Consider the following 21,969-nt stretch of genomic DNA (forward strand, 5'->3'; position numbering starts at 1 on the left):
TCACCACATTACATACTTACCATGCCACTTTCCCTTGTAGACTGTTCCAAATGACCCAGATCCAATTCTTTGTCCCACTGTAATCTGCCCATCAGGAATTTCCCAATCATCACTCGAGTCCCGTCTACCAAGTGTTTTCTTGATAAAAATAGTACAAAAGTCAAGTCAAACCAAACAAAAAAAGAAAACCTTATGTTTCACTCTTTTTTAATTGGTGCTAAATTTCTTCATGTATCTTATCTGATAATTCAGTCTTTCCAAAAAAAAAAAAAAACAACATATAAAAGTACTTTGGTAGGGTAAAAGATCCACTTATTCAACAATTAGTAACAATACTATGGCTAAAAAGTATTAGTTTTTTATTTTATTTTTAAATTTTACTTTAAGTTCTGGGATACATGTGCAGAATGTGCAGGTTTGTTACACAGGTATACATGTGCCATGGTGGATTTATTTTGCAGAAGAAAGTTAATTTTTTTTTTTTTTTTTTTAGAGAGGGAGTCTCGCTCTGTTGCCCAGGCTGGAGTGCAGTGGCCGGATCTCAGCTCACTGCAAGCTCCGCCTCCCGGGTTCACGCCATTCTCCTGCCTCAGCCTCCCGAGTGGCTGGGACTACAGGCGCCCGCCACCTCGCCCGGCTAGTTTTTTTTTTTGTATTTTTTTAGTAGAGATGGGGTTTCACCGTGTTAGCCAGGATGGTCTCGATCTGCTGACCTCGTGATCCACCCGTCTTGGCCTCCCAAAGTGCTGGGATTATAGGCTTGAGCCACCGCGCCTGGCCGAAAGTTGATTTTTTAAATAGGGAAGAATGTCCTTCGGTAGATATTTGAATTCTGGACCAGCCTTTTCATGCCTTCTAATACTAGTTTTCTCTCTTTTTCCTTATTTTAGAAGCAGAACACTGTTACTCTTCCAAAACTGCCTTCTACTAAATTATATTACAGATGACAGCAAAAAGCAGTGCTGTGGAAATATGCTTTAAGCAAAAAACTAACAGCTCTGAAATTTATTTAATTATGGGAGTTCTGTGTCACATATGGACATAATATATCTAAAGGATAATATTACATTTGGCTATGACTTCTAAGAAGAAAGAGAAAAAAAGATATCATATACTCTTACCATTCGATTCCTGTCTTCTGAGGATGAAGATGACTTCCTTTCTCGCTGAGGTCCTGGAGATTTCTGTAAGGCTTTCACGTTAGTGAGTGAGCCAGGTAATGAGGCAGGGGGGGTGGCAGACAAACCTGTGGTTGATCCTAAATTAGTGATAAGAAAAATGTATACATTAAGGAGGAGCAAGTATGTTAATTTATCAGGGGTAGAAGGTTGGGGGATATTTAGACTTAATTTTAAAACGTAGTGTATATTTAAATATAGACCTTTTGGAAAGGATGGGCCAAAAAGGGGCCTCATTTGGTGATTACAACTATAATTTCTTTTAGCTTTCCGGCCAATTTAATGACCTTTAAGATATCTGACGATAGATACATACTTTGTTTACTGGTGCAAAATCTAGGAGAAAAACAATCTCTCTAAAACAAGATAGAAATACTAAAAATACTCCCAAGTTTCTGTTTCTTTGATGAAAAAAAATCAAAAAGCAAAATCAATGTAAATGCCTATATAACAAATACACTTTTAATTAATTATTGAATATTACCTCAACAGCCAATCAATATAAAAAAAAAAGGAAACCCCCAAATGGAAACATATTCTAATAATGGCCATAATGTTGAAAATATCTGACTTATTCATATTAATCACTAAACTCAAATACAATCCTAAACTACATGGTCTACTATTTAAGAGATATTGGTCAGTATCATTGGTTCCTAGAGGCTTACATTATTAAACAAAGATTATTTGTTACCTACAAAACAGAGTTAATGTAAATAAAGCAAGGCATATTTCTCAAGACTTTCTGAAAAATCTCTGCCTTTGTAAGTGAGAGCTTTGTAAGTAAGCGCTATGGCCTCTCAGCCAAGTTACTATAAATACAAATATTCTATAGGTCAAGTGAGCCTGAGGAGTATACTCTTTGGAAGTGATCTCCGTTGGCAGGGTTGCATACCTTTCTCATGGCAAACATCCTGAGATAAGGTACAGTAGCACCTGGTTCAGAAGGGTTCAGGGCAGTGAATCTTACTGGGGCCTGAATACAGCTGAGTAGAACTCAGATGTCCAGGTAATAGTTCTATATATGGAAGAACAAAATGACCTCAAGAAAATAGATTCTTTTTAAAAAATGACTGCTACTCTTAAGAAAAAAAAGAGTCACTATCTTTCAGATAACAAGGATACCAATAACCACATTTAAATGTTAAATCTGTAGAAAATATTTACTATTATTACATCATATCACCATGTAGAATTTTCATGACCCCATATGCAATTTTCTAAAATAAAATGGTGTCTAGAATGTCTATTAAGTAGAGCACAATCCATTTTCTACCTCCCATTGATAATTTTCAACATTATAAAGCTTTAACTGCTTGACCAGGCTTCACAGTTATGATCTACTAAGTAGTTTTATTGTATCACTTAATTGTATTACTCACTACTGTATGACTTCCATCCCATTCTATGGATTTTCTGAGAAACACCAGGGCTGAGAGAGCAAATATCTAAAGCACCATTACTACATTCAGAATATATAACAGATACTAACTAGCAAGAATCAGTAAATATAAATCTTTAAAAATATTTATAGCAAGACATCTTTCCCAGCTTTGACTTAAGTTTTTTTTTTTTTTTTTCAGATGGAGTCTCACTCTGTCACCCAGGCTGGAGTACAATGGTGTGATCTTGGCTCACTGCAGCCTCCGCCTCCTGGGTTCAAGTGATTCTCCAGCCTCAGCCTCCCAAGTAGCTGGGATTACAGGCACCCGCCATCATGCCCGGCTAATTTTTTTGGTATTTTTGTAGAGATGGGTTTTCACCATATTGACCAGGCTGGTCTCAAACTCCTGACCTCAGGTGATCCATCCACCTCGGCCTTCCAAAGTGCTAGAACTACAGGCGTGAGCCACCGCGCCTAGCCTAACTTAAGTTTTTACAAATCAGTTTAACCACTAAATAAAACAGCAAGATGAAATGGGAGAATGAAATTATACTGTAAACTTTCTTCTATTAGGACATAATTAAAAGGATAAATCCTCAAATTTCTGAAGTACACTGAAATATCTAAAATATGTTATAAATCTTTTTTTTTTTTCCTTTTTTAACAGCTCCCTACCTTTGACAAAAATACACACATCCCATATTGGAGGAAAGAAAAACCCAAAAAACACAGCTAGTATTACAGAATCTGAAAAAAGGCCAAAAGCCTAATAGAATCTCATAATAGAAGTTTCCATTGACACTTCAATTTTCTTAAAAACCACAAAAATTATTAACAAATATAAATCATCAAGAATAATCACTTAAATGCATTAAAATCAAAGGTATCCAGTAAGCTCTTCCCCACCCACCTTATTTATTCCCACCCACTAAGTTTAAGAAATTATCAAGACCAGGAAGTAATAAAATAACAAAAAACAAGATGGAAATCTCACGTCAGGATTTTCTTGCTTTTAAAAATTTATGACAGACAGCATACAGAAAGCCTGTGGCAGTGAGTATGTGTGAGAAGCACATTCAGAGCATTCCAGCCAGGCCAAGCAGAAATTTAGCACTGAAAACTTTCACACTTACAAACACACGCTGTGAGGGTGAGGCACAAACAGCATCTGTAGTTTTATATTTAGTTTGCTTTGGGTGAAAACAAGAAAGAAGAGCCCAACTACCTCTGAACACTGGGCCAGGCTCAAAATCAAACACTATTTCACTGGGGACAGAATGTAGGAGGGGACTGGGAGTCCGGGATTGGTATTTCCGAAGACAGCGCATCAGCTGGTTCAAAGGGGCTGTTAGAAGAGAAAGAGAGGGGCAGGCAAACACAGGAAGACAGACACACAGAAGAAATGAAAGAAGTCATGGGGAATAAATAAGATGAATCGAAGCCTGCTTCATAAAATAATTCTGGACCAAAAATCTGCTCATTTTCATAAAATCCCAATGATTTTTTAAAAGTGACTCATGAAAAGGACAAGAAATGCCATTTGATTTTAGGTACTTAAGCAGGCTGTGTTTATGACTAAGTTAATTTTGTGATGCTAACATGATGGCAACATTTAAATGCTGGATGTATTAGGCAAAATTATCAAAAGCCACAGCTATTAAGACATATGAAAGTCAAACTGGCAGCAACATTAATTGGCAGGTTCATGAAATAACAAACAGGAAAAAAAAAATGCTCGTGTAACTATGTGCTATCATCAATACAAGTCCAGAGTATAGAATGCAGGCTTATTATTATTTTGGTTGCTTCACGGGTATACAGAAACATAACAAAAGAAGGTTTATAACAATGTTTACTCAATGTAAAATATTGTTGAGTCTGGGCTTAGATATTTTGAAGATAAAGAAGGTCACAGTGAAAAGGTCAACTCTAAGTATGATATGCAGTTATTACAGGTCTTCCTTACTAGACAGAAGACAGCAGGGAAGGTAAGTGTAAAGGACCTCCTGGAAGAAAACTTCAAGATAGTCTCAAATGTCACCTCTTATAAAACATATAGGGTAGTGCTTACAAAAAGTATTTTCTTAAGTAATGTTGTCTTATGTGCTAGAGTGAATACTAGATGAAAATTCAGTTAGAAATCTCAATTCAGTTTCTCATTTGTGTATTTACTGAACTAAGAAGAGGACAAATGGGCTTCGCCATTATGGGTCTGTTCTATAAAATGTACATTTAAAACACTTGTAGAAAGTTGAAGGGAAGTGGCTGATAATGTCTGACAAACCCCCTCTTCAGAATGATTTAGCAAAGTTTTATCTGATTCTAAGGTCAATCTTTAAGTATCAGTGAAGACCCACAAAGGAAATTTATCAACAATAGCTTTCAAGACAGTTACAAATTAATAAAGCGGGTATAATAATTAAGGATCTTTCCTTGGTAAGATATTTTAAAACTGTAGTCTACGGCCATACCATCCTGAACGTGTCCGATCTTGTCTGATCTCAGAAGATATTTTTAAAATGTAGATAGTACATTTTAAGACTTCCTTTTATGTCCAGTCATCTTTTCTACTCATGTTATAAATTAGTTAACATTTTATTAGAGATAAATGACAAATATTATAGAAAAACAAAAAAATGTTGGGTTTCTCTACACATTTTTCTCTGTGTCTGTTTCATGCAAGAGGCAAGTATAAAGGAGATAAGCAGCAAAGCAACTGCAGTTTCCTCGAGTTTTTAAAAAAAACTGAAATCACTACTTACCTCCATCACCACGAAATCCTTGGTCTCTAATCAAGTCCTACAAATAAACAGTAATGTATATTTATTCAAAGCAAGCATATAATCAGAAAGTAGTGATAACATGGATTTTTCCACTAACATTAAAAGAATTATTTTATTAAAACAATACATCTTATAACTATTACACAAAACAATTTGGAATTATCTAGTGAACATAATAAAATCTAAATTTTGAAGTACTTGTCAATGTAAGCCTATAATGAAAGACTTATTAGTCCTAATCAAATGTTGAAATCCATTTCAGACCATTCAAAACCAATGGCTTCCATTATCCTCAACAATCCAATGCAGGAGCAGAAAACCAAATACTGCGTTTTTTCACTTGTAAGTGGGAGCTGAATGATGAGAACAAGTGGACACATGGGGGAAACAACACACACTGGGGCCTGTCGGAGGGTGGGTGGTAAAAGGAGGGGAGAGCATCAGAAAGAATAACTAATGGATGCTGTGCTTCATACCTAGGTAATGGAATAATCTGTGCGCAAACTGCTGTGGCACATGTTGAGCTATGTAACAAACCGGCACATCCTGCACATGTACCCCTGAACTTTGGAAATAAATAAATTTTTAAAAAAATGGCTTCATCAATCCTTAAAAAAAATTATACTGGTGCATATTAAGAGCGATAAAAATGTTCACAGTCTTTGATCCTGTAATTCCACTTCTGGGAACTTTTCTTAAGGAAATAATTCAGAAGAAAAAGTGATATGCACAAAGATGTTTAGTGCAACATTATCTATCATACTAAAAAGTTAGAAATAATTATTTCTGTATTATAGGCATTTTGACACACTTTGGTTAAGAAAATTTTAGTGTATCAATTTAATGAAGTATTATGCAGCTACCAAAATAATTATGAAGCTTGAATCACGAAACATGTTTACAGTGTAATTAAAAAATACAGAAGTAAAAGTACACTGATTACAATCATAAAAATATGGATGGATAAGGGCACACTAGAAGAGGGAAGGAACAAAATGGCTCATAGAAAGGTTTTGCTCTTTGGGAGGCCGAGACGGGCGGATCACAAGGTCAGGAGATTGAGACCATCCTGGCAAACACTGTGAAACCCTGTCTCTACTAAAAATACAAAAAAACTAGCCAGGCGTGGTGGCGGGTGCCTCTAGTCCCAGCTGCTCGGGAGGCTGAGGCAGGAGAACGGTGTGAGCCCGGGAGGCGGAGGTTGCAGTGAGCTGAGATCGCGCCACTGCAGTCCAGCCTGGGTGACAGAGTGAGGCTCTGTCTCAAAAAAAAAAGAAAGGTTTTGCTAAAATTTGTCCTTTTTTTGAGACTGAGTTGTTCTCTCGCCCAGGATGCAGTGCAGTGGTGTGATCTTGGCTCATTGCAACCTCTGCCTCCTGGGTTCAAGTGATCCTCCTGCCTCAGCCTCCTGAGTACCTGGGACTACAGGCATGCGCCACCATGCCCAGTTAATTTTTGTATTTTTAGTAGAGACGGGTTCACCATGTTGGCCAGGCTGGTCTTGAACTCCCGACCTCAGGTGATCCGTCCACCTCAGTGTCCTAAAGTGCTGGGATTACAGGCATGAGTCACCGCGCCTGGCTGCTAAAATTTGTCTTTATTATTAAAATACAGCTCTTCATGCGCCGGGCGCAGTGGCTCAAGCCTGTAATACCAGTACTTTCAGAGGTCAAGGCAGGTGGATCACGAGGTTAGGAGTTCGAAACCAGCCTGGCCAACATGGTGAAACACCACCTCTACTAAAAATGCAAAAATTAGCCAGGCATGGTGGCACACGCCTGTAATCGTAGATACTCAGGAGGCGGAAGCAGGAGAATTGCTTGAATCTGGGAGGCGAAGGTTCCAGTGAGCTGAGATTATGCCACTGCACTCCAGCCCGGGTGACAGAGTGAGACTCTGTCACAGAAAAAACAAAAAACAAAAACTTATATATATATATAGCTCTTTATAACAACATTGATAGTGGGGACAGTCGCTACGGGTAATGCAATTTGGGCCTTGATAGGTAGAACTTCCATTAGTCTGTTTATTTAGTTTAACTTAAATATGAGGGATTGAATGGCCCCAAATATCTCTAAATAGTCTCTGCAAAGAGACAACTTTTTGTTTAGAGGCTAAAACAAATTCTTTAAAGATGTATTTCTATTATGTTTAATGTATCATAAAAAGCCTTCAACATTTTCTACAGAATAATCAAATACATACCTGAAAACAAGGTGATAGGAGTTATGTGGCTACCAAAAAATACAAAAATTCTAGTGATGTCATTAACTTTCCATTCTTGAGAGCTTACTATCTCATTGGAAGTAAGATGCACACACATTGGAAGTAAGAAGGAAGTAAATGAAAATCAAATAATTTAAGAATAATTGCATAAGAATATAATAAAAGAGATGCCAAAGTTTGTTGCTTAGTTGACTGCCAACTAAGTGATACGGGTGATAAGATTTTTTTTTTTTGAGATGAAGTCTCGCTCTTGTCACCCAGGCTGGAGTGCAATCGCACGATCTTAGCTCACTGCAACCTCCACCTCATGGGTTCAAGTGATTCTCCTGCCTCAGCCTCCTGAGTAGCTAGGATTACAGGTGCCTGCCACCATGCCCCGCTAATTTTTTATTTTTGGTAGAGACGGGGTTTCATGATGTTGGCCAGGCTGGTCTTGAACTCCTGACCTCAGGCGATCCGCCTGCCTTAGCCTCCCAAAGTGCTGGGATTACAGGCGTGAGCCACTGCACCTGGCCAATAAGATTTTTAGTGCTATGTATGATAACTATAGGTCTTGGTCACTGGTAAAACAGTCAAGGAATTTACTCTGAGTTAGGGTTTCAGAGATAGAGAGAAATGCAGAAGAGCAAAGAGTCTTTTAGATGGAAGGAACAAGACAAAGGCCATATCCTTTTTTTGTTGCATCAGCTCTGAAACTCCCCACAACTATGGATTAACCAAATTTTGCTTTCTCTGCTCTTATAAGTTACTGCTAGTAACAACATACACTTAGATTCTTTAATTCCGAATGTGTTCTTAAAGTTCCTTGACAATCTTTTCTACTCATTCTAGGTTTCAAAGGTTCTTCTAGCATTTGAAAACTGGATATTTCAACTTTTTCCCCACTCTTTTGTAGTTCCTTCTCTTACTTACATCCCTTCCCATCATCATAATAGAGAAAACAAAAGCCATCAAACAACTTTTCTGCTCTAATATCTGTAACTATTTGCATATTAATATTAGCTATAATTTCTGAATTATTATGTACCAGGCATAATAAGCAATTCAAACCCCTATAGAAGGTAAACACTACTGGCTCCAGGATTAAATAATTTACCCAACATCACACAGTCTGTAAAGAATTACAGAGCTGGCTATGTCCATCTTTAATTCTTCATAGTCTCTGAGAGACATAATTTCCAAGTTCAAGGAATTTTATTACATCAATTATTCCCTCTCTTGTTATCTTCAATTTCTCTTCACTGGCTTCTTCTCCAATTACAAATATACTAATGTCTCTTACATTAAAAACAACTGTCTCTTGGCTGGGCGCAGTCACTCACGCCTGTAATCCCAACACTTTGGGAGACTGAGGTGGGCGGATCACTTGAGGTCAGGAGTTCAGGACCAATCTGGCCAACATGGCGAAACCCTACTAAAAATACAAAAATTAGCTGGGCATGATGGCGGGAGCCTGTAATCGCAGCTACTTGAGAGGCTGAGACGGGAGAATTGCTTGAATTTGGGAGGTGGAAGCTGCAGTGAGCAGAGATCACACCACTGCACTCCAGCCTGGATGACAGAGTGAGACTCCACTCAAAACATAAAAAACAAACAAAAAAAAACAACTGAAAAACAAACAAAAAATTGTCCCTCAACCCTGAATCAAGCTATCCTCTTTTGTCATTCCTTCACAGCCAAGCTTCTCAAAATTAACACTTAATCCTACCTCCTCACCTGCTGCCTTCTCCTCTTACTGGCCCTCTAAAACAACTCTCAATGAAGTAAAGATGACATTTCAATTGCCAAAATTGATAAGTCATTTCAGTCTTTATCTCATTTGAATCTTTACGGCAACTGACACCAACTACTTCAGTGTTCTTGAAACCCCTTTTCTTCCTTTGGCTTCTGTAACACTTTTTCTAAGTTATCTGGAGCTGGACTTAGGAAGAGACAGCCCATAAAGGAGACAGTCTCTGCCTGCACCTACAACGTTAATGTTTGTCAGGGTTACATTTTCTCCCCTTTTCAATTTACATATGCTCTTTGAGTAATTTACATCCATGGCTTTAACTGACATAAATATGCTAATTACTCCTAAACCTGTATCTCTATTCAAGGTCCTTATATCCAACTACTACTGGATTTCTAAATCTGAAAGTCCCACAGGCATCTTAAAGTCAATATATCCCTCCAAAAAGCTAAAACTTTTGCTTCTGCAAACCTTGTTTTTCTTTGGTATTTAGCAAACGGTGCTATTTACCAGAAACTCGGTCTATAAGCTAAGTATCTATAAGCCAGAAACCTGGCATTATCCTCTACTTCTCATATTTTTCGCTCCTCTCCTCTACTACAAAACTGTATAGTGGTTAAGTATAAGAGAGAAAGGCCAGGTTTGAACCCACTTCAATAATTTATTAGCGGTGTAATCTTGGGTATGTTTCTTAACCTCTGTAAATCTTAACAGTAAAATAAAGATAATAATGGTACATAACCTATGAGTTTTTATGAGGATGAAATAAGAAAGTCTATGTAAAGCACTTAGCATAGTACCTGATATATAAGTATTCATAAATAGTAGCCATCTTCAACATGATTCATAAGACTCAACACTGATTCACTAATTCATAGTCTCCCTTACCACAAGACACTCTTTCACATCACCAATGCTAGTACGTGAGTTTAAATATCATTTCTTGTCTGAAATACTGCAAAAGCCACATTATTGACAGTGCTGCCTCTATGTGTTTCCCATTTCATCTATCCTCCACACTACCATCAAAGATTTTTCTAAAATATAGAGCTGATCACTTCCTCTCACACTCAAAATTCTTCAGATTCCCTAGGACTACTTTAGATTTTAGAGTAATACACAAAGCCTTTCACTGTAGATTTTACCTACCTAGTTTCACCTTCCACCATTCCCCAAGCCTTCTCCTGGACTCCAAACTTCAATATCAACTAGTAAATTACATTCCATGTAAAGGCACTTCTATGCCTTTCATTTCCTTAACAAATGACTTTCCAAATCCCCCTATGCAGTGTACTCCTACTTATTCATCATAATCTGGCTTAAATATTATTCCTTCTCTGCTCAATATTCCTAGATCCAACCAGATGGAGTTTATAACCCCCTTCTCTAAACTACCATTATATGTTTTGTAATTATCTATTTAAATGTTTGATTCACCCATTAGCCTGTGACTTCCTTAAGGGCAAAGACCATGTGCTATCAAAAATAATTCCCAATTGCCTAACACAATGCATAGCCCACAGTTATTAGTAAATCTTTTAAATGGAATCATAAGTGATTGAGCATGGATAAAAATGCTAAAGAGTTTGCACTTTATCTTATAATCAATGGTAAGTCACTAAAAGTTTTGGAACAAGAGAACAGATGATGCTAGAGGTGTAAAAAAAATTATTCTGACAGTTGCAGAAAGAATGGAAATGGATAGAGAAAAATCAATGGCAGAAAATCTATTTAGGAGATTAATGTAGCATATAATTCAAGTGAAAAAATATGGGCCGAAATGGCGGCGGTAATAAGTAAAAACCAGTTTGTGATGCACATTAAAAGGTGATACCTTTTGACTGGTTATAAGAGAGGATGAAAAGGCAAGATATAAAGATGACACTCTAAATGAAGCCCAACAGACCAGGGAACAGTGGTAACAATCAGAGAAAAAGCGAATAGTCTAAAAGGATGGTAGTTTTCAAAATAAAGAAGAAGGTTGCAATTTTGGACTGAGAACAACCCTAAACTAGACATATGGTTTGATTTCTTATATCACATTCTCCTTTTCCCCTTTCTTCCTTTGTTTTTAGGTCTTGCTAGATAGAGGTGAACCTTACTAATTAAGGAAAACTAATACTAGAAAAAAGTCACTTAAAATGAATCCAATAAAAATAGAGAAAAGTTTCTTAGTAAAAAGTGGGAAGAAAGTATGATTTGCAAATTTACCTAAAATAACAAAATAAAAATTTATAATAGTTTTTCTTTTATATTAACATTTAATAAAATTTATAGTTCCAACTATATGCTAATTTTAAAATAAAAACAGAAAAAATTTTTTGTTGGTCATAATGCCAAGCTTATGATAGCACAAATTGAAATTCTTTTTTTTTGAGACAGGGTCTCACTCTGTTGCTCAGGCTGGAGTGCAGGGGTGCAATCATAGCTCACTGCAGCCTTGACCTCCTGGGCTCAAGCAATCCTCCCACCTCAGCCTCCTGAGTAGCTGAGACTACAGCTGAGACCTCACCATGCATGGCTCATTTGTTTTCTTTCTGGTAGAGATGGGGTCTCACTATGTTGCCCAGGCTGGTCTCTAACTTCTAGGTCAAGCATTCCTCCCATCTTGGCCTCCCAAAGTTTTGGGATTACAGGCATGAGCCACCATGCCTGGCCTGAAATTCTTAATTTCATATTCACCTCTTATAGGCACAATCATAATCATTTTTATGAAAGTTTTAAAGAACTTAATTCTGCCAAGGGTTTCTATCAGTCCTTTGATATTTAAACCATTTTCATTTGAAGATGACTTTTATAGAGATGGTATCATACGGGAAAAAAATCAGAGTGACTGTATAACTTGGTGTCAGTGAAGTATTTAATGCCACCAGAGAGAAACCAGAGGCTTTTCTGATTTGTGATTCACAAAAAGCTTATCACTTAAAATAACTGTGATAAATGAAAAAGGGCACTTATTTCTGATCTAAGTTGTAATTAAACAGCAGAAAATCAAAGATACATACTTGATTTTTTTTAGTTCCAGCAATGCTGGATACTTACATCAATATTGACAGGTTCTATTGTGTTTATATGCACATTGGGAGCTGATGAGGACCGGTCTCGTTGCCCAAATTGATTTCGATGATCTTCATCTGCTGGTCGGAAGGGCTGTGGAATTGGAATGGATTTTGAAGGAGACGGACTGGTGAGAATTTGGGGCCTGGAAAAATGAAGTCATTGGAAGATAAGATTCAGAGTAACTATATAAAGACAACAACATTTAAAAAGGAAGATAAAAGGATTTTCTTGTTTTTATATTCTCAAAACCATTAAAGCATTAAAAACCTAGCAGTAATGACTTTTGAAAGTATTAATTTAAAAATCCAACACTGCCAAAGCTGCTTTGCTGAAGCAGGCCCTCCAGGAACTATCACTGATAAGAACACTGATTTTTATCCAGAAAACACTAGGGAAATTTACAAATGGCTAGAAATTACCTGTGGCCATCAACTGAAGTAGTTCAACTTTTAAAGTTATATAAAAATGCTCTGAGAATGACTGAATATAATTTGCCATTTTTTCCTAACTTTGTCTTGACATCTGAATTTACTAAAATGAAAATTTCACATATTAAGAAATTATAAATATTTTGAGAATACACATGCATATTTTAGGACCTGAAGGATGTACTTGTTCCTTTACGGGAGTTGAATGAAAATCCAGAACAATATTGAAAAATCCTTTCCAAATTCAGAAGATGGTCCTCAGAATGCCAATATCTCTCATATTCTGGATTTTTTATCATGCCCATTATTGGTAACAAAGACACAAGAGAATCATATATTAACCATTAAAGCAAATATTTTTTAAAACTGCTATTTGGAAAACCACCAAAATATTACACTTGTATGCTATTTGGAAAACCACCAAAATATGTTACATACCTTTTTTGGTATGGTAGCGAAATAACATAATCTATGATATCTCACCCTAAAATGAACCTAGCACTCAGAGAGAATACTAAAGTTTTGAGCCTAGATTGTAAACACTTGGAAGGATCTAGCCCCTCAGAAAGGTTATCCTAGGAGTGGGGAAATGAGTGTCACTTGATAGATGAGGTAAGCTGTCTCACTTAACTCCATCAGGACCAATGAATGGCTAATTGCCAATAAGCTCTCTTCACATATTGGTTATCATTCCACCCTATTTTATGCAAATTAATTATTATTATATATAGCATTATTTATTGGTTACTAAGACACAGCTAGAAGGACAATGTTGAGGGAATAAAAAGACACTTTCATGAGACGTGAGGAATGGGAAAAAATATATAGTAGGAAAGGAATGGATAAAGGTTTGAAGAGCAAAGGAAGCCTAACAGTGAAAGTCAGCCTCTGAATAAAACATGTCAGAACCTGAACCACACCAGTTCACAATTTTACTTCTTTGAAGCACATTATTAAAGACAGGGAAAGAAGTTTTGACTTCATGTGTTTATATTAACGAAATGAATCCACTAGTATTTTATATATTATTTGATATGCAAATAATAAAATACTAGGTACTTAAAAAAAAATTGGTATTGGCCCAATGAGAATTATAGGTAAGAAAAAGCCTTTAGGAAAACGAGCATGTTCCACCTAGGTCCTTTTTCTTTTTTCTGATTATTGAGAAATTTTTGGTTTGTGACAGAGCTGTCTTTATTTTTGCTTTAGGCAGCCAAATATATGTCCATAGCTAGAAAATTTTAGGAGCAGGGAAAGGAATGCAAAAATGACATTAGTCAAAAAATTTTTAGAAAGGGTACTAACTGTCCAGACAACTATTTACAGGCTGATTTAAAGTCTCAAGGCAGGCCAGGTGCGGTGTCTCATGCCTGTAATCCCAGCATTTTTGGAGGCCGAAGCAGGTGGATAAGGAGTTAAAGACCAACCTGGCCAACATGGTGAAACCCCATCTCTACCAAAAATATAAAAATTAGCTGGGTGTAGTGTTGAGGGCCTGTAATCCCAGCTACTCAGAAGGCTGAGGCACAAGAATCAATTGAACCTGGGAGGCAGAGAATGCAGTGAGCCAAGATCACGTCTCTGCACTCGCCTGGGTGACAAAGTGAGATTCCATCTTAAAAAAAAAAAAAACCCAAAAAAACAAAACCAAGGCTTAAAATTGGGAAAAGTATGAATTAACTAGAATTTTATATGATAGTCTATTGTAATAATTGATCTGGTATAGGCAGAGATGGCAGTAAGTCACTTCTGAAACTCACCAAGTTAGGAATATGACAAACATGTAGTAGATAACAAATCAGAAATAACTATGCAAAGGACATTGGTCCAGAAGAAAAACAAAAACTAGATTTAATCTAAGAGACTTCACTATCATATTTAATAATGCATATATTAGAAAATGATGACATCTGCATATTATACAAAATCAGAGAAACTCAATTTGGTAGTTGGTATCTAATAGTTATGCCTTGGTCCACTAAGTCAACTTCTCTAGCTTTGAGGGCAAGTACAGGGGAACACTTGAAGTGATCATACTCTGATGTCACTGAATATCTGAGCCATGTCCTAATTCTATGCTTAACGAAAACAGTCTTCTGATTATAATTTGATTTCCCATAAATCTCTTCCAAAAGAAGAGTGAGTGTTGGTGCACACAATACAGGAAGTCTAATTTACATAACATGTATATTTTTCACTGATAAATATTACCTGGTATCCTGATTCAATTTTTTTTCTGATTTTGGTTAATATAAACCAGTATAACTCCTAATCTCATCATTTCTGGGAATCAATAAAATTACATTACCATACTGGGAAATCTTTCCACTAACCAAGGTAACTTATACCCTATGAAGTATCTTGGCAGTCAGCAAACTGGCTTTCTCCCAATGATACCTGTACCTATCTTGCAGTACCAAATTAAAGATAGTACCAAATTAAAGCAGTACCAAATTAAGGATAACGGGAATTTTAATTCAAATACCCTTCAGCAAATTACTAGCTAGTTTAGATCTCATTCTTAATCTAGAACATTAAAAAGTTTTGAAAACTTTGGTTTGGCGATATGTACATTTTAAATGTTGATCTCCTATAAATTTATACATTCTACAGCATTTTTAAAAAGTAGAAAAGGAGGTATCTCTCACTTTGTACTCAAAACTGGGCAATGTATCGCTTCTCCAGTATTTCTTGATTACATCCATTATTACACTTGTTTCATGACCATTATTACTGTTATCAGGACTAGTAACAAACTGCAAAAGAGTTTTGATACTGAACAAGATTGCCTTCTATCTTTAACAGAGACAACCATATAGAGTTATGTCATAAAAACATCAGAAAAATGATTATAGACAAGTTTGAACATCTTTCTTATCATTTGCTCAAGATCAGAATCTATTTCAGTTCAGTTACCAATAAAATACTCATAGCACAGGCAAATGGTTTCTTAATTTTAAGATAGCATTCCTTCACTGGAAGGCAAATGTCCTGGATCATTACTATTATAAACCTTCAGAGAGGCCAAGCTAATTTCATTATGGTGTTTTGTGACTGCTCACAGAACTGGGACCTGGCATTAGAAAGGCATCGTGGTCTATAGAATCTGTCAGGAGAAAATGTTATAACCAAAAGATTAATTAAAAACCAACCAAACAGTAAGAACATTTTGATTTGACCATCTAAAAAACACACAGCTGCACACAAGTAATGATAGAGCCAACAAGAATAAAATGACTCCACTAGAGTAGATAACTGCTACAACCTGACAAGAGAACACAATGACTGCATTTTCCAGTGTTCCAAATAGGTAAGTATACCTACTGCTTAACACAAAATTCTTTTGCAAAATTTTCTAACCTATGAGATCACCAGAAAGGCTGGTTTTGTAAAAATTACAAAGTTGTACTGAAAATGTCAACTGATTTTGAAAAGATTTCTCTAGGTAGAAATCTAAAGAAATAGCATTACATTGTGAAGAGTGGGAGGAAGTAGGGTTAAAAATGACAATAAATATTTCTAACCGTAACATCTTAAGAATATTCTAGAACAGAAAGCTGTATGGGAACCTTTTTTTTTTTTGAGGCGGAGTGTCGCTCTATCGCCCAGGCTGGAATGCAGCGGCGCGATCTCGGCTTGCTGCAAGCTCCGCCTCCTGGATTCACATCATTCTCCTGCCTCAGCCTCTGGAGCAGCTGGGACTATAGGCGCCCACCACCACGCCCGGCTATTTTTGTTTTTGTATTTTTAGTACAGACGGGGGTTTCACCGTGTTAGCCAGGATGGTCTTGATCTCCTGACCTCGTGATCTGCCCGCCTTGGCCTCCCAAAGTGCTGGGATTACAGGCGGGAGCCACCGCGCCTGGCTTTTTTTTTTTTTTTTTTTTTTTTTTTTTAAAGCATTTGCTTCCAGATGCAGCCTAAATAACGCTGCCCCAAATTCAATGTGAAAGAGTACACAGACCTGTGTCAGAAATGTTCCAAAGCTAGTTAGGTGCGCTGTCTCACACCTGTAATTCTAGCATTTTGGGAGGCTGAGGCAGGAAGATCACCTGAGGCCAGGAGTTTGAGAAATGTTGCAAAGTAAACTGATACCCACTTAACTCATCTTTATTGTGTCTTCCTTTTTATTTCCTGCTATGAAGCTTAAATATACGATGCCTTGGCATTATTTTTCTTTTTTTGAGATGGACTCTCGCCCTGTCACCCAGGCTGGAGTTCAATGGTGTGATCTCGGCTCACTGCAACCTCCACCTCCCAGGTTCAAGTGATTCTCCTGCCTCAGCCTCCTGAGTGGCTGGGATTACAGGTGTGTGCCATCATGCCCAGCTAATTTTTTTTTTTTTGTATCTTTAGTAGAGACAGGGTTTCACCATGTTGGCCAGGCTGGTCTAAAACTCCTGACCTCGTGATCTGCCCGCCTCAGCCTCCCAAAGTGCTGGGATTACATGCATGAACCACTGTGCCCGGCTGCCTTTGCATTGTTTTTAAAGTCACTTCTCAGCTTTATCCTCCACAACTGATTAATAATACTATTAATTTTTTTCTTTTATGCTTTATGAATATCTATCCCTTTTCCACACTTCTAGCACCTGAACTTGTCTTCATTGCCTCTCTCAGTCTTCACTACCAACAATATCCTAGGTTGGCCTTCCTCACCCTAAATTTTCTGTCAATCCATCTGTATTTCACTGCTAATTGATTTTTTCTTTAAAGCCATTTTCATCAAGTTAGTAATCTGCTTAAAGACCTGTAAGTCTAAATTCTGGCCTCAATTCCAAGACTCTCCATGATCTGGTTTTACACATGGTACTTAAGTTAGATAAACTTTTCTTCACTAGCTCCTAAACCTAACATCCTCATTCCCTTTATATCTGTTGTTTTTCCATTCCCCTCTCACCATGCTTCTATTCCCTAGGCCCATTCAGACTGTAGTAATTCTTTAAAGTCTAGCTCAAATCCCACCTTCTTCATTAAGTTTTCCTGAGCACTCTCTTTTTCTCACTATTCTTCCTTCTGTAAACATGAAAACATTTATGTCCTCATCACATAGTTTAATATACTCCATCATAAATTGTAGATTATAATTATATACTATTTTTACATTGTTTGCCATCGTCTCATATATCAATGCTTCTTCATAAGTAGAAGTCATATACCTATGACTTCCATACAAAGGTATAGACTTTATTCTATACCTAATAAAAGATGAACTCAAGTTGTAGACTCAAAATGATCTGTTGCATGGTTTTTGCAGGACTGGTTCTGAAATAGTCTATGTCAGCTTTAATCCCATTTATTTGTACCAAATGCATGTAAATATCTGACTGGTGTGATAAAATAAATTATTTGGGGGAAAAATCCTTAATTTAACCATTTAAATTTTGGAAATGTTTCTAATTAACCAAGAGATCCAAAAGAAAGCAGTTCAAGAAGTATGTCACTGAAGAGCAGAAGTCAAATCATACCCAATATTGATTTTTTCAGGACTGATTCTGAAGTAGTCTATTTCAGCTTTAATCCCATTTATTTGTACCAAATGCATGTAAATATCTGAGTGGTATGATAAGTTATTCGGTTTAACCATTTAAATGTTGGAAAGGTTTCTAATTAAACAGGAGATCCAAAAGGAAGTGGTTCAAATAGCATGTCGCCGAAGAGCAGAAGTCAAATCATACCCAATAGAGTCTGAGGTGGGTGCGGAAGGGGATGATCCAGATGTTAGGGCAGTCTCTGCTAAGGAGGCCTCTTCCTGTGGTATTGGGTGGTGTTCAAAGAACTTGGAGACAAACAGCAAACTGTGAGGCAAAACAAAACAAACCTAACTTGTGTAAAACCCAGAAGATTCGTAGACCAAAATACACAGTTAACAAAAAAACCTGAGATCAAATTCTATTCTCAGAAAAAACTGTTAAAATTCAATTAGTTGTATTTTTGTCTAAAGGCTTTTTTTTTTAAAAAAAATTATACTGTGCTTTCAAAGGCATGCTTATAACCAAAAGCTAATCATTCTATTCAGCAAATTTCTACATACTACAAGATGAAAATCAAGCTTTATGGTTAAAGAATCATGCTTTATGGTTAAAGAAGAAGTATCTACTGTAAATTAGGTGACATTAAATTTACTTAAAGTACAGAGTTAAGTTTTATTTGCTCAGGTGATCAAGAAAAAGAAGACTTTAACAGCAGCAGCAACAATGATACAAAAAGAGATAATAGACTCAGTCTAATCTATTAGAAAAACTGGCATACAGCAAAGAGAAATTTTAGAAAGAGATATGTACTGGATACAAAAATTTTACATCTTACTCAAATAAACTGGGGGAAGGGAGTTGAATGCGGATGAATGAGAGAGAGGAAGAATATAAACGTAATTTACAAAATAGTTAACAGAATCAGACCACCTGATCTGTGGTACAAAATCATAATGCTTAATTGAAACAACTCTCCCTCTCCTCCTAGAAACTATCCAAAAATGGTTTCTATGAGTTAGGGGTCTTGATTAATTAAACAATAATATAAAATATAAATTAACTGTATAAGCTGAACCAGAATTACAATTTTGGAGAGAAATACTGGCTATTCTACATATTATTCTCTAACTACACTTAAAAAAAAATTCTCTGTAACAACTGTACGGAAGAAAAAACCCTCACAGACTTCAAACGTCATAGCTTCACGTTAAGAAAATTTAAGTGTAAAATGGTAGGTAGAAGAGATATTTTTGGATTACTTACTCAAGTTGGTCATAATTAACACACATCAGTGGAACCTCTGTACTACAACGCTGGTGAAATTTATAACCACATGTTTGACAGCGGAAACCCTGGAAAAGCAGCTTTCGACAAAAGTCACAAAATGCTAAGGTGAAAAATGTTTTTCGTACCTGCAAGGTAAAAAATCATACAGATTTCAAAAACTCACAAGAAAACTTTCTAGAAACTGATATATCTACTTTCTTGTTTAAAATAAAACTGTAATATATTTATATCATGAAATTCACACACTAAAGTACTATTACAAAATGAAAACCAGGGGTTCAAGATAGTAGATGGACTACACATATTTATTTCCCATCCCAGTATCTAACTTAAAAACTCAGAAGTTAAAAAATGAGAAATGAGTAAAAGGCTGGCAACTGATTTCAAGCTTGACAACATAAAAGTAAAAGTAGAGATGAAAAGGAGGAGGAAACAGAGGTGAAAAGAAGAAGGGTATACTTTACTTATCATACAAAGAGGGAGGTTAAGAAATGCTGACTGGTGTTGATGGAACAAGAAAGGTGTATATTAAAGTTACAAAGGCATCCAATAGAAGAACCAAAAAACTACTACTAATAAAAACATTGGGGGAGAGGAGGAAGAGGAAGAACTAAAAATGAGCTAATTCCTTATAGGATCAGTAATCAGTATATGATATCTAAAGTTAATAAAGCAAGAAATTATGGCTAAAAGATAATTACAGTCATGTGCCACATGACACTTCAGTTAATCATGGACTTCATACCACAGTAGTCCCACAAGACTACAATGGAGTTGAATTAATTCCTATTGCCTAGTGACACCTTGAAGATCCTGACCCCGTGCAGATCAAGGCTAATGTGTATGTTTGTGGCTTCTTCTTTTTTTTTTTTGAGACAGAGTCTGGCTCTGTTGCCCAGGCTGGAGTGCCATGGCACAATCTTGGCTCACTGCAACCTCCACCTCTTGGGTTCAAGTGATTCTCCTGCCTCAGCCTCCCGAGTAGCTGGGACCACAGGCACGTGCCACCACGCCTGGCTAATTCCCCCCCCCCCCTTTTTTTTTAAGTAGAGAAAGGGTTTCACGAAGTTGGCCAAGCTGGTCTCAAACTCCTGACCTCAGGTGATACGTCTGCCTAGGCCTCCCAAAGTGCTGGGATTATGAACATAAGCCACCGTGTGTAGGTTGTGTCTCCATTTTTAACAGAAAAGTTTAAAAAGTAAAAAAGAAAAATTAAAAATTTTAAAAAGAGAAGAAAGCTTATAGAACAAGCACATAAGGAAAATATTTTTGTATCACTATATAATGTTTTTTAAATTTTTTGAAATTGTTATTTCAAAAGAGTCAAAAAGTTAAAATTAAATCTTAGTTTACTGTACATTTTTTACTTTATAAACTTATTAAAAAGAAAAATTTTTTTAACTGTAGTGTAGTCTAAGTGTACAATGTTTATCATAAAGTCTACAGTAACAGATAGTCATGTCCTACGCCTTCACATTCACTCACCACTCACTCACCAGAGCAATTTCCAGTCCTAAAAGCTCTGTTCATGGTAGGTATCCTACACAGATACACCATTTTTTATCTTTTATACTGTATTTTTACTGTACCTTTTCTATATTTAGATACACAAACTTGCCATTGTGTTAAGATTACCTACAGCATTCAGTACAGTAACGTTCTGTACCGGTTATTAACCTAGAAGCAACAGGCTCTACCATATTGCCTAGTTGCAGAGTTAGGCTATACTATGTAGGCTTGTGTAAGTGCGTAACAAAATCACCATTGATGCATTTCTCAGAACATATCCCAGTCGTTAGGCAATGTGTAACTGTATTTATTAAGATGAAAATAACCACCAAAGAGCTTAAAACAAAAACCATTAAAAATTAACAGTGATTTCCTCTAGAGTGGAATTGGGGGTGGGAGGGAGAGACTATAATCTACATAATAGCTAAAACAAAAACAAAACAGCTGACAGAATCAGAATCCCCGATCTACAGTCCAAAAACATAATGGTTAACTTTGGATAAAAATGTAAAAACAATTATTTATAAAAGATGAAACTAGTAAGCAATCATATGAAAATCGAAACAGCTCTTCCTAATCTTACTAAAAAAAATAAGGAACAGAAAAATCACCTAAAAGACAATAAGATCTATTTTTTCTAACACATGAGCAATTTCATTAGAACGTTTGGGCTTCATAAACTTATTTGTGAACACTTCTCTAGGTGAAACTTAGAAGGCAACATGTAAGAATTCCATGTTAAAGGCAAATGATGTAGAACATCAGTCACATAACAGAACTGCACTAGGGAGAATCTATTCTCCTAAAGCCAAAAATTGCTTAAAATATATTTATTTAGTGTATATAATAATAAGAAAACGTTTAAGAATAAATATCAAAACGTTAACAGTGGCTATTTCAGAGTGGCG

General features: G+C 36.4%; 1 protein-coding gene across 4 annotated transcripts in view; it reads right to left on the reverse strand.

Annotated features, from left to right (window-relative positions):
- Positions 1 to 21,969, reverse strand: part of BRAF (B-Raf proto-oncogene, serine/threonine kinase) — a 197,072-nt gene that overhangs the window by 51,254 nt on the left and 123,849 nt on the right. For 3 of the 4 annotated variants that reach the window (XR_002724973.1, XM_023184915.2, XM_023184914.2), the window contains exons 6-11: positions 19,529 to 19,677; positions 18,470 to 18,589; positions 12,346 to 12,505; positions 5,325 to 5,361; positions 1,122 to 1,258; positions 21 to 138 (exon numbers count right to left, since the gene is read on the reverse strand). Coding sequence is in view for 3 of the 4 variants with exons in the window: in XM_023184915.2 (XP_023040683.1) it covers positions 21 to 138; positions 1,122 to 1,258; positions 5,325 to 5,361; positions 12,346 to 12,505; positions 18,470 to 18,589; positions 19,529 to 19,677 (721 nt within the window). In the remaining variant the exon portion in view is untranslated. Of the gene's footprint in view, positions 1 to 20; positions 139 to 1,121; positions 1,259 to 3,787; positions 3,908 to 5,324; positions 5,362 to 12,345; positions 12,506 to 18,469; positions 18,590 to 19,528; positions 19,678 to 21,969 lie in introns of all 4 variants that reach the window. The other variant, XM_031936078.1, reaches the window with a different exon arrangement.

This window comes from Piliocolobus tephrosceles, chromosome 8 (genome assembly GCF_002776525.5).
Source record: "Piliocolobus tephrosceles isolate RC106 chromosome 8, ASM277652v3, whole genome shotgun sequence".
Classification (NCBI taxonomy): domain Eukaryota; kingdom Metazoa; phylum Chordata; class Mammalia; order Primates; family Cercopithecidae; genus Piliocolobus; species Piliocolobus tephrosceles.